Below are 11494 nucleotides of genomic sequence, written 5' to 3' on the forward strand. Positions count from 1 at the left end.
CCCATTGAACCCAATTGCAGACTGATTCTAAACATGTTTATTCATTGTTACATCTCACATCCAGCACTGCAATATTTGCAACAGACAAATCTACTTGAAAAATATATCAAAGCTCATCTGATCTAGCAAAATACAGGATCAGCAACTTGTACCATCGCATATACATGAAAATTATCACATTAGTTATACCGTTGCTTGATATATTATAAGAAGCTTTGTTTTCTGTTAAGGTAACTACAAATCCACACAAAGATGTGGAGATACATGTTTGCATCTTCCCTGCCCAGAGACAAATTCACAGCAAAGCAATATGTGTATTTTAGATCCAAAGTATAAGCAGTTTATAGGGGAAGTCCCAAATGATAATACCAAAACTAACTTCGTTTGGATAGAGGCGAAGAATCTTTAAAAGGTTATCTAATGAATAAAAGCTTTTTATACAGATGAAAACTATTACTGAGATTGACATGACTGCCTGAGATTTTTGCGATGCTGCTAGTTTTTCTGACACTGTGATACAGTAGGTTAGTTATTCAACATAAAACCAAAGATTAACAGAAGTACAATGTAACTTGCTAGTTATGACTAAATCTACAAAATATTGTTACTAAAAGTCCAAACTGACATATTTGCAACATTTGTAACCAATGTTTTCTCGAGTTTGCTAGCTCAATAAGTTAACTAACTAATAAGCTATCACTCAGAACCTACCAGTAAATAAAGACATTAGCCCTTTCCATTGTTGATTGCTATAGGCAAGAATGAACAAAGACACTAAAAGAACTGGAAAATACCAACAGATTGCCTCCCTCTTTTCTATTGAACATACATTTCTGTATACGGTATTGTACTTCCACACAAGTAGTCATACTCATACTGTCATACAATCTCGTCAGTTGGGTCATATCACAGATTATATCACATTTCTTAGCAGATTTTCAAAGTTTTTGTGACCTTAACGTGAAAGTGGGAGCTTTAATCCAACTATGCCATCCTAGCCGCATATTCAACATTGACACAGTACATCTTATGTACAACAGGCACTAGGCACACAAGTCCCTCTTATAAAGGGATACGACTTAATCAAGCCACAACATTTCAATTCCTTGTACATGTAATTCTTCCATCTATCTTTTAGGAAACATAAGGTCAACAGAATGAAATAAACAAAAGTGTTCCGCAATCAAATCACTCATAAAATGATTACAAAGCTGACAGAAAATCAGCAATGCAGACATGTCTGCAATAATAATTATTACTAAAAACTGTTATTTCCTTTTGCAGCAACAAACCAGGAAAATAACCATTTGGAAATTTATGTTTCATAATTCAGAATAGGTGGTCATACTGAAACAAACATTTTTTTATCACTCATCACCAGACCTAAGACAGGTAAATACAACCAAGGAATAGAATTGATGCAGCTGTCTAAGGCATTACTGTTACAGGTTATCATTGGCTGAGGCTATAGGTGCTTCTGGAATGCAGACAGTGCCAGGTTCTTGGTCTGAATACAGGACTCCTGAATGACGGGCAGCAACAACTGGAAGGCATCCTGGATGTAAGAGGCACTGTTGGAGGCCTAGAGACAACGGGAAACACAAAAACCTTGAACTTGACTGGTTGGAACAATATGCAATGTACATGTTTACAATGTACAAGCATGTCAGCCAATTTGTACATGGACATTTTCTATCTTCTAGTGACTCATGTAAACTGACTACCACTGAAAAGTGCATCAAATGTGACAAGGCGACTTAGAAGGTGCATGATCTTACCTCAAGGTACACATTAGTTATCAAGTGACTGAAGTCATCTGGTTTCTCTGCTTTACTCTGAAAGAGAACATTCACCAACGATAAGTCATGTCTCTTTTGTTTAAGTGTTGATCAAACGAAGAAAGCAATTCAAACCATAGACGGGTAAATATGGCATGTTGACTCACCACTGCAGTGTTCAGGCAGACACAGTACTTGTTGGACAGGACCGAGACCTCCTCACACAGGGCAGACGTTAATCTACAACCGACCACAACAGTGTGAGTAACAAGCAATAATGCCAACCACTATGCATCTGCACTCACACAGAAGGTCATGTATTCCAATACTTGAGTTGACATGCTAATGAATATCTTCCCAGGGCAACAAGTTAAAGTGACTTTCGTCATTCCCGACCCGAAACTCTTTGTGGCATGTTCTACAAACAAACATTGGGTTGTCGTACTTGGTGAGAGTCTGTGCCCTCTCCAGCGGTGTCTTTTCCGGGTCTTTCTGCATGAGGATGAGCTCAGCAGCCTTCAGAAACTGGTGGATGGACTTGGCAGTCAGCTCAGCCAGCATCTGGATGGCTGCTGTGTGCAGGTCCTAACGGCGGAGCAACATGAGAGGTAAGGGATCGACAAATGTGGGCAACATGGACTGGTTTGCAAACAAAAATACCATAGACAGATCTGTGCCCAGGTCTTAAGAGATATTTTGAAAAACATCACAGAAAAATATGCTGGAGGACAAGGGAAAAAACATTCATGAATTGCAACCAAGACAGCCTACCTGTGGATCCTTAGTCTCTCCTTCTTCCAGGTCCTTCTCAGACTGAGTCAGGTACTCCAGAGCATCGGTCTGGGCCTGGCAAGGTGTGGATATCAATGACACATAAGTCACAGGAACTATTGTAGGCACAAGGCTAAAATGAACTTCAGCTACCAAATTTGTGTCAGGAAAACTGCATATACAGAACATAGCAAAAGGTTAAGACTAAACAGTTGACTTACAAACCTTGTTCAGTTTATCAGGACTCATCCCTATGTGCAGTTCAAACAGAAGCTCAGTGACAGTCTTGGCAAACTCCTGCACTTCTTGTCCTGGAGGACAGAGAGCAAAAAAGTACTATATGTAGTTATTCAGTCAGAGTTTTAGCCCTACATGTATCTGAGCATAAGGTTTTGCAACCGTGGTGCACAAGAAACTCAATATATCATCATCTGATATAAGAAGTCTGCAAAATCTTTATGCAAAGGTAAAATCAAGAGAAGTCACCAAATTAGGACATCAGCTACCATCATCCCTATTCTAGATCCATTTAGACAGACAGAATTCCCAACCTTGGGACTTGTTCACAATGGTCACGAAGGACATACCTTCTGCCTCCTCCTCCACCACATCCTCCAGTTTGAAGGCCTCCTTCACCTGGATGAGCTCAGCCTTCAGCTCCTCCTGCTCCTCCCCTGACAGGGCTGACAGGACAGCCTGCACCTTCCCTTCACTCTGATTGGACAACATCTCCAGAGCCTCCAGATGGGCCAAACCTACAGCCAACAACATGCTCTGATTTCATTTGGGAATTCCAGCTCCACTATTTTAGCTTTTGTCTCTTGTTAGTTTCTAATCTTGAGAGCATTTTGAAAAACTTGAATGTGAGTATTTTAAAAGACTTAGCTTAAAACAACGATAAGACAACAAATATGATTATTATTATTAGCAGCATGTTGTACCTTGGAACTCATCAAACATGATGCCAAAGTTGGCCTTCCTGTGAGCCTCCTCCTCTTCAGCTTCTTTAGCTCGTTTTTCTGCCTCCTCCTTTGCTTCTCTCAATGCCTGCCACAAGAAAAGAAAAAATGAATTTACATGACATGTCAAGTTTAGGGAAGGGGCCATTTTTGGCAATTCTAGAACAAAAAAATATATGGTTTCATCTAGTTTGTGACAAAGTGTAGAATGGCTACCCTACCTGAGACAGGTGAGATCTCTGTCCTGCCACCTCTATGATGTGTTTGGTCTTCTTGTACCCAGGGTCACCTTCAGCCAACACATCCATAGTCTTCTTCCCAACATACTCCAGTGAGTCCAAGGTTCCACTCACCACTTTCTTAGTCTGTAACACAGTGAATAGCAAACAGGTCTGTAGACTATAACTTCTTGTCGTTGTACATTCAAAATGAACAGAATTGACTTTTGCTCCAATTAAACCATGATGGTGAGCTCAAAATTCTGGTTTAGTCACTAAGGAAACAGCAGATGCTGTCTGAAACATCTGACCGTTTACAAAATTATCTAGTTGTTTAAATAACTGCATAAAATTAATATGGGTTATGTAAAAGCACTGGAATACATGTAGACTTCATCGGATAATCCCACTTACGGTGTTCTGCACAACATTTGCCACCATGGACACTCCCAGGGCCCCCCACAGTCCTCCTCCTGATGCCTGCTGAGGAGAGGCCTCTCCTTCTGCTCCCTCCTCTTTCTCTTTCTTTTCCTTTGTCTCTTTTGTTTCCTCTGATTCTTCTCTCTCCTCTGGTCCTTTACAAAGAGACGACATGTGCTTTTATTATACAGGGCAGCAATTCTCAAAGACGTTAACATAGTCATAAATATACTTGAATACAACATATGAGATGGTACTAAGTACTCTTGAAATTCTGTTAGTATCAAAACACTTTCATATGGTAGTACTGTACTTCTGAAATCTGAACTTACCCTTTTCCTCCTTTGACTTGCCCTCTTTGACCATCTCAGCCTCTTCCTTTGACAGCTCCTCTGCGGGGGGGATTCCCAAAGAGGACTCAACTCCATGGACCACTGTTGTCAAGCCTGATCCTATAGAGCAAATAAGCAATTTTTTGTTCTGACATACATTCTCCAGTATATATGTCTCATACTTTCACTGTAATCCATACTCACTGATCAGTGCAACATAAGGAAAGATTCAACAAGTAATTAGTATGAATCAAAGAATCACACCCTGCAAGTGTTCACACCTCAAGCCATAATTCATGGAACTGCAGCTGGAAAACCCTTGCAGTACATAAAAAAGCTGGGAAGAGACCAGAATTAGTATACAAGTGATTGTTCATCAAGCTTGTGGATTAGGAGAACAGATTTCAAGACTGGAAACAGAGAAGTTCTTCTAAATTGTGGTACCTAGTGATGACTCCACATCCTCTACAACAGATACAAAACTTTGCCCTGAAAACAACAAAGTCGAAAGTGAGTCACTACAACAACAAGGATCTTTCATTGATTTTATTACCATGGCATAAACATTAGCCCCTGGGACAGGAAGGCCCCAAGGGGTGATACCACCAATGAGCAAGACATAATAAAGAAATGATAAAAATGGAATACAGATACATGTACACTCAAACAACTACAATTCTAAGCAAAATGAATAGCAAACAAGTTGCTGGCTTAAGTATTGAAAAAGCTGTCCTTAAACAGTTAAAGGACTTGGTTGAGGACTTTTGTGTATGTAAGTAACGTTTCATAACGTTCTACCTGTCCTAGCCAGTAGAGTTTAATGGAACATAAACTGGTTACAGCTTGTGTTGTAATGTTGTCTTCCACAGCTGAACTATTGTGCAAACAAACTTAAGACTAAACTCACCAACAGCTGAGGCTGTAGACATAAGAGAGGATCCAAAGGAAGACCCCCAACCACCCCAGCCCCATCCGCCTGATGGCTTCTGTTAAGGGACATCAACACAAGACGACAGTTGGTAAAAATAAAGCCTAAACTGGAGTAACTGTGTGAATGAGAACTTATTTTTTTGTATTGAGGTATGGCACTTAAAACCGGGATGTGGTACAGTGACTTTTGTTGTGTTTTAGTAGTAGTAGTAGTAGTCCACTGTGTTGTGTTTTAATCACCCTGTTTTATAGCAATCTCCATAAACAGTAAAACCCTTTCCTTACCTCCTCTCCTGCCAGTTTGTCCAAGGCAGAATGGATTTTCTCTTCTTTCTCCTCCTCTTCTTTCCCTGGTCTCTTCCTAAGTGGGATGGGCTTTCTCTCCATGTCTTCTCCATCCTTGGGAGGCTCCTTGTCCTCTTCTTCCCTTCCCGGTTCCTCTTCTTTTCTTTCTTCTTCTTTTGAACCATCATCGGTACTTGTGGCAGATGCTTTAGGTTCAGCATCTTCCCCATCCTTAACACTACCTTCTTCAGATGACTTGTCTTCAGTGCTCTGTACAGCATCATCTCTCTTCTCCTTGGGTTCAGAATCCTCTAACACCTTTGGAACAGCATCCTCTTTCTTGGGCTCAGCATCATCTTTCTTCTTGGGTTCAGCCTCATCAGTCTTGATTTGACTTTCCTCTTTTTCTGCCTTCACTTCTTCGACCGCCTGTGACTTCTCGGTGGATTCCTTATTGGTTGCTTTCTCTTCCTCTTTTTCAGCTGTTTGTTTGTGTTTCTTGGGTGATGTTTTCTGTGAGTGTTTTGTTTTCTCCTCCACATCCTCCCCTGCGCTCTCGAACCCCTCCTCCTCTGCTTCAGAAGATGACATGGCTGTGTACAGCAGGAAAGAAGAAATTCAACTCAACTTCACTGATTTAGGTAGGAATGGTCACAACAGTATGACTTAAATGTGTGAGGTATCAAGGTACATCAACGTATTAATGAGTCCCTAACCATCTATTTGTTTGTTTATGCTGTAACTGGTACTACCAGTTACAGCATAACAGTCTGGTACCATTGTTTTGTACAGGTCCTTCCAAGGCAGGAGAAAATTATATAACCAAATCATTCCATGCATGTCCAACTGCATTTCTGACATTCTATCTATAGTAATCATAAAGGTGACTTTTTCAGGCCCACACTGTGTCTGATTATAGACTAATCTTGACAGTTATGACACTGATATCACCAGGTATGATGGATCATGACAGGTTGGTCCGTGCTGCCCTTGCGTGTTTGAAGGTGAATGGTTGTGCAGCTACACTAATGATGTTAGAATATCAGCAGCTGCTATTTGGATACTTTGGACACATTTTCGAAAAAGAGATACTGGTATTATGGATTTAATCAAACATTTAATTCAAAAAATATTTTAACCTTCTTGATTTAATACCTTGATACCTTGTTATTTTGATTTAATGAAAACCATTTGCATATGTAAGGTTGCATGCCTAAAAAAGAATCCTATACAAACTAAATGAAAGACACAAAATCCATATTAATACATTTGTGACGTGACATTGTACCATAATTTATACCATTCTACTATCACATTAGTCAATATGGCCTATTTTGCAATTGCGATTAGTAAGCACAAATACGTTTTCTGTACTTGATACATCTCACTGACAACTACGTTGCTTTTGTTTGTGTTAATATACACCCAGATCTTTCCTTTGCCAAGGCAATGCTCATATTTCAGCTCAACTTTATTAGTTCCAGATGCATATTAAGTTGACGTTTAATAGCAGTGACAAGTGATCTAAATGATGGCCATGATGCAATATGTCCTGTGATCTCTAAAATAAAAATTTCCAGCATGGTATCAACTAACACCACCAGATCTAAATGGCAACCTCAAACTGTTTTTGTCTTTCCACTTGGCCAAGTTTCCAAACCTGAAAGATCTGAAAAACTCCCAGCCCGGCCCTCCCCACATCCCACCCTCCGGCAGTTCACTTCAGTCTGGATGACGGGGCTTCTGATCGCATCTTTCTCATCTGCAGAAATTACGAAGAAAGATCAAACAAATAACGACTTGACTTACCGAGTAGCAGTCTGTCAGACGAGTAGCATAATTTTGCCCGTGAAGTTTTAGCACACTTTGCCGACCCACACTCCGCAAACTGGGCCACGTCAAACTGGAAACGTCTTGTTTTGGTCCCGGAAGTAAAGCTATTGCGTCATTTGTTTGTCGCTGATTCGCGTATTTTCAGATAATGATGAAAATCCGTGTAGACTAACCAAGAGTTGGTTGCGTTTAAGAATTCAATTTTGTATCAGAAGAATTTCATTAGCACAGTTTGGGTAATGGGCTTAGCTACTGGGGATTGAAAAATTGAGTCAGAATATGGACGCGTAAGCAAGTTTCTTCCACATCTTATTATCAGAAGATTCTACTTTATGATAGGGATTAGTGCCTAGATAAATATTAAAAAAACAATAGTTAGGGGGTATGACATAAAGGTAAGTCTCACCATAATTTTGTATAATAAAAAGCGATTATGCGTATACTTATGTAAGGGTGTTAGTCACTATGCAAAAAGTTGAAGACAAAATTCCAAATTATTCTCCCCTAGAAGTAAGTGGTATATCCCAGTGTGCGTCACTTGCAGTATCCAAAATGGCGTCGACAAGTAAGGTGAGTGCCAGTCTGTGTCTTTTTATGTCATTTTCTGAACGTTACACGAGAAGTAAGTATAATTTGTAACAATACACTTCAGGTAAAAGGTGTCTAGAACACACCTAGGGTAAATAGCATGCGCACGTTGTCAGGAATATGTAGAAATGTGGTCTTTATTTGAGCATGTCATGATGGATCAACAAACGAGCATGTGGATCTCCTGAACTCTGAGTTTTGTATCTAGTCTGTGGCGTCTAGAGTTATGCATCCCTATCTTCATCGACATACATAGACTTACATGTTACATGGTTACAATATCTATCATAACTGAAGTACGTATCAATGCTTTGATATAGTGATAGTGTTGGGAAGTAAACATCAAAGTAAAGGATGAGAGTGACTTAGGTTTCTTCTGTTCTTTACTTGCAGGAAACCCCTGAGGACCACCGCAGGAAGTGGGATGTGGACGAGTATGAGGAGATGGCCAAGAAGAGGCTGGAGGAGGAGAGGAAAAAGGCTGAAGGTAAGAACTGTAGGCTGATCGATCAGGCGGGAGAGGCCAGCTCATGTACCTGTAGATGGAAAAACATTTTTGGCGTTACTGTTATTTCTGGAGGCACATACTTTGTCTATACATAACCAAGATTTCATCTTCACTTTGACAATAAGGAGCTCCAAACTTTGATCCAGAATTTTGAATCCAGAATTCAAATTGGACTTGGAGGTATCAAAGGATATTAACATTTTCAAAAAGAAAAAAATTGTTAGAATAAGATTTGTAATGTAACTGTTCTTCTAATATCCATCTGTAACAAACAAAGATAGATCAATTATGAGAAGAATCTGGATGTAGTGAAATACATGTACTGATTTGTCATTATTTGTGTCTAATACTATATATGAATGATTGAATACTGAATTACAAAATGTGTATTTGTAGATAGCCAACACGCCCAGCCTCCTGTCAAGCGGGATTTCTTGAGAAGGAGAGATTACAAGGTGGACCTGGAGTCTCAACTTGGGAAGACAAAAGTCATATCTAAGTCAGCTCCACTTTCTGACCAAGGAGGGTGAGTACTGGAAGATGGATTTATTTAGTCACAGGCAGTGTTTCATAGCCTTATGCAACTGCTTATAGTGCTATTGCTTTGTACAGTTGTAAAGAATATTTCAATGATTGGAATTAGTCTTGCTTTTCAGTCAAGGAATGGTGAAAGATCATGACATGTTGTTTTGATATCTGTTCAGGTACTATTGCAATGTGTGTGACTGCGTAGTGAAGGATTCCATCAACTTCCTGGACCACATCAATGGCAAAAAACGTAAGTCAAACCAGCAGTTTCTATTTTACCCAATCTTCTACTAGTCCTATTGTCACCTGTTCCAACTTTGTTGTTCTTGATTTTAGTTTTTGACTCTTGCATTATTGTAAGCTGACTTCTAGCACTACTGTATCCATACTTTGTGTCCATATATTAAGATTTATAATAACTACCAAAAAACCTTACACTAGGATCATTATGACTTAGTTGCCTCAACAGATTCACATTCATATTTTCTCAGATCAACGTAATCTTGGCATGTCCATGCGAATTGAGCGCTCTACCCTGGACCAAGTCAAGAAGCGGTTTGAACTCAACAAAAAGAAGAGGGAAGAGAAAAAGAAAGAATATGACTTTGAACAGAGGATGGCAGAGCTTAAGGAAGAGGTGTGTCTTGTTATATGTTGGGTTCAGTGTGGGCATACGGTGTAAGATTTGCAAAGTTAAAGATAGTACATAGTAGTCAGTCTTTGTCTGTTAAACTTACTGTACACCTAAGCATGTTGACTGATGATGATGACAATGACAGTTGTCAGTATTGCAAGGTTTGAAGTTTGCATTGCACCTGTAGCAATGTATTCAGTGTAGATTCTTTTGATGTTTTGCAGGAAGCAAAGATGAAAGAATACAGGAAGGAGAAGAAGAAGGAAAAGAAGAGGAAGGCAGACGATGCAGGCCTTAATGAAGATATAGACCCAGAGATGGCTGCTATGATGGGGTTCAGTGGATTTGGGGGATCAAAAAAGTAACTCAACGCTAGTGTCTTTGTGTACATATGTGTAGGTTAGATTGGTTGATGTTTGGGTATTCAAAGCCAGAGATTTGTGTCAAGTTGTCAAGTAGCAATGATTAGTTTTTTCCTCTTGCCTTTTTCTGGCTTTGTGTATTTTTAAAACTTTTGAGTTGCAATGGTTTTCAATTTAGTGATGGTGCTCAGCTGTATTTTATTTGATGACCATTATCATCTATTTACAATGGTTACCGACTGGCCATTCAGCTATATTTCAATGATACCTACTAAATTAGAAGTCATTCCTCTACAAAGTTTAGGGTGCTTCTTTTCGGGTAAAACTGGTGGTCCTTATCTGACCATTCACTAGCCTCCACCAGGACTTCACTATGACAGTTTTTAAGAGTGCTTGTCTGGTCAAAAGGAACACAATTGTCATGCAGTTAGTAGAAAATTTGACATAGATGATGATGGATACAATGTTTTGTATATGGGTCATGTACCAGGGAGCATGTGTGAAGTTGTGATTTGTAAGCTAGGTTTTGGGATCAAAGTAAGTGGATTTGAAGAGTCACAGACAACAATTTATTTTGTTTTTGCTGTTGTTGTCATCCATATTGGTATTATTAACCAGGCTGTTATCATCCAAGAAGTTAAAAGGACGGGTTTATATTAGCAGCCTCTTCCACTAGCAGCACAGTAAGTATTTCACCTGGAAGATAATTTAGTTCTTGAGGCCCCCTTTCCACTGTTTAGCCATCAAAGCTTGATTTGTATGACTGATGACTTTATATAATTGGAATATGATCCATGACTTTAAAGTATGATTTTAAAGACAATGGTGAACCCAACACATAAAACTTATAAAATACACTTCTATCAGTGGAATTTGTCTTATAACTACATGAGTTTTTTGGTTGCTCATCATTTACAACCTCAGTAGAAAGGGGGTATTATTGGTACATACGCTCTGCAGAACATGTTATGCTGGTTTGTGACATATGGTTGCTGGAGCTGCAATTAATGTGAATGTATTATGTACATGCATGTACTGAAAGGAGTAGAAAATGTATGAGAAGTTGCATTCAGGAGATACCTTTATAAGTGGGGACCATGCTAGACAGGCCTTTAAGTCTGCAGTCTCTTATGCCCTTGGGTAAATACTAACATTGTTACATGAAGCGCAGTTTATGAAAAGATCTCCTGTTCTCAGACATAACATTTATTATATTACAATACATGTACCTCAGCACCATACAGTGTCAAAACTGTTTGGAATTAGGCAAACTTTGGACCATCCTTTTGAGCACAGTTGTATGTGTAGACAATTAAATGTACATTGATCCATACCTGTTTTTGTGCAT

At 39.3% G+C, this 11494-nt stretch overlaps 2 protein-coding genes across 3 annotated transcripts; one reads left to right on the top strand and one right to left on the bottom strand.

The window, feature by feature from the left end:
* Positions 1–14: 14 nt before the first annotated feature.
* On the bottom strand, positions 15–7798 carry LOC136436597 (protein FAM114A2-like). 2 transcript variants are annotated; one of them, XM_066430693.1, is made up of 15 exons: positions 7503–7798; positions 5694–6286; positions 5386–5464; positions 4923–4967; positions 4479–4598; positions 4141–4301; positions 3730–3873; positions 3491–3596; positions 3137–3304; positions 2775–2860; positions 2550–2624; positions 2224–2363; positions 1946–2018; positions 1779–1835; positions 15–1582 (listed from the first exon to the last, which is right to left on the bottom strand). In XM_066430693.1, the coding sequence occupies exons 2-15, from the start codon at positions 6282–6284 to the stop codon at positions 1466–1468; spliced, it is 1962 nt and encodes a 653-aa protein (XP_066286790.1). In that variant the 5' UTR covers positions 6285–6286; positions 7503–7798; the 3' UTR covers positions 15–1465. The 2 variants fall into 2 exon arrangements, with proteins under 2 accessions (XP_066286790.1, XP_066286791.1); XM_066430694.1 differs by lacking the exon at positions 4923–4967 and having other exon boundaries at positions 7503–7797.
* Positions 7799–7971: 173 nt separating this feature from the next.
* Positions 7972–11479, top strand: LOC136436610 (zinc finger matrin-type protein 2-like). The gene is made up of 6 exons (XM_066430727.1): positions 7972–8096; positions 8508–8601; positions 9019–9148; positions 9327–9400; positions 9642–9787; positions 10009–11479. The coding sequence occupies exons 1-6, from the start codon at positions 7992–7994 to the stop codon at positions 10147–10149; spliced, it is 690 nt and encodes a 229-aa protein (XP_066286824.1). The 5' UTR covers positions 7972–7991; the 3' UTR covers positions 10150–11479.
* Positions 11480–11494: the final 15 nt, after the last annotated feature.

This window comes from Branchiostoma lanceolatum, chromosome 6 (assembly GCF_035083965.1).
Source record: "Branchiostoma lanceolatum isolate klBraLanc5 chromosome 6, klBraLanc5.hap2, whole genome shotgun sequence".
Lineage (NCBI taxonomy): Eukaryota > Metazoa > Chordata > Leptocardii > Amphioxiformes > Branchiostomatidae > Branchiostoma > Branchiostoma lanceolatum.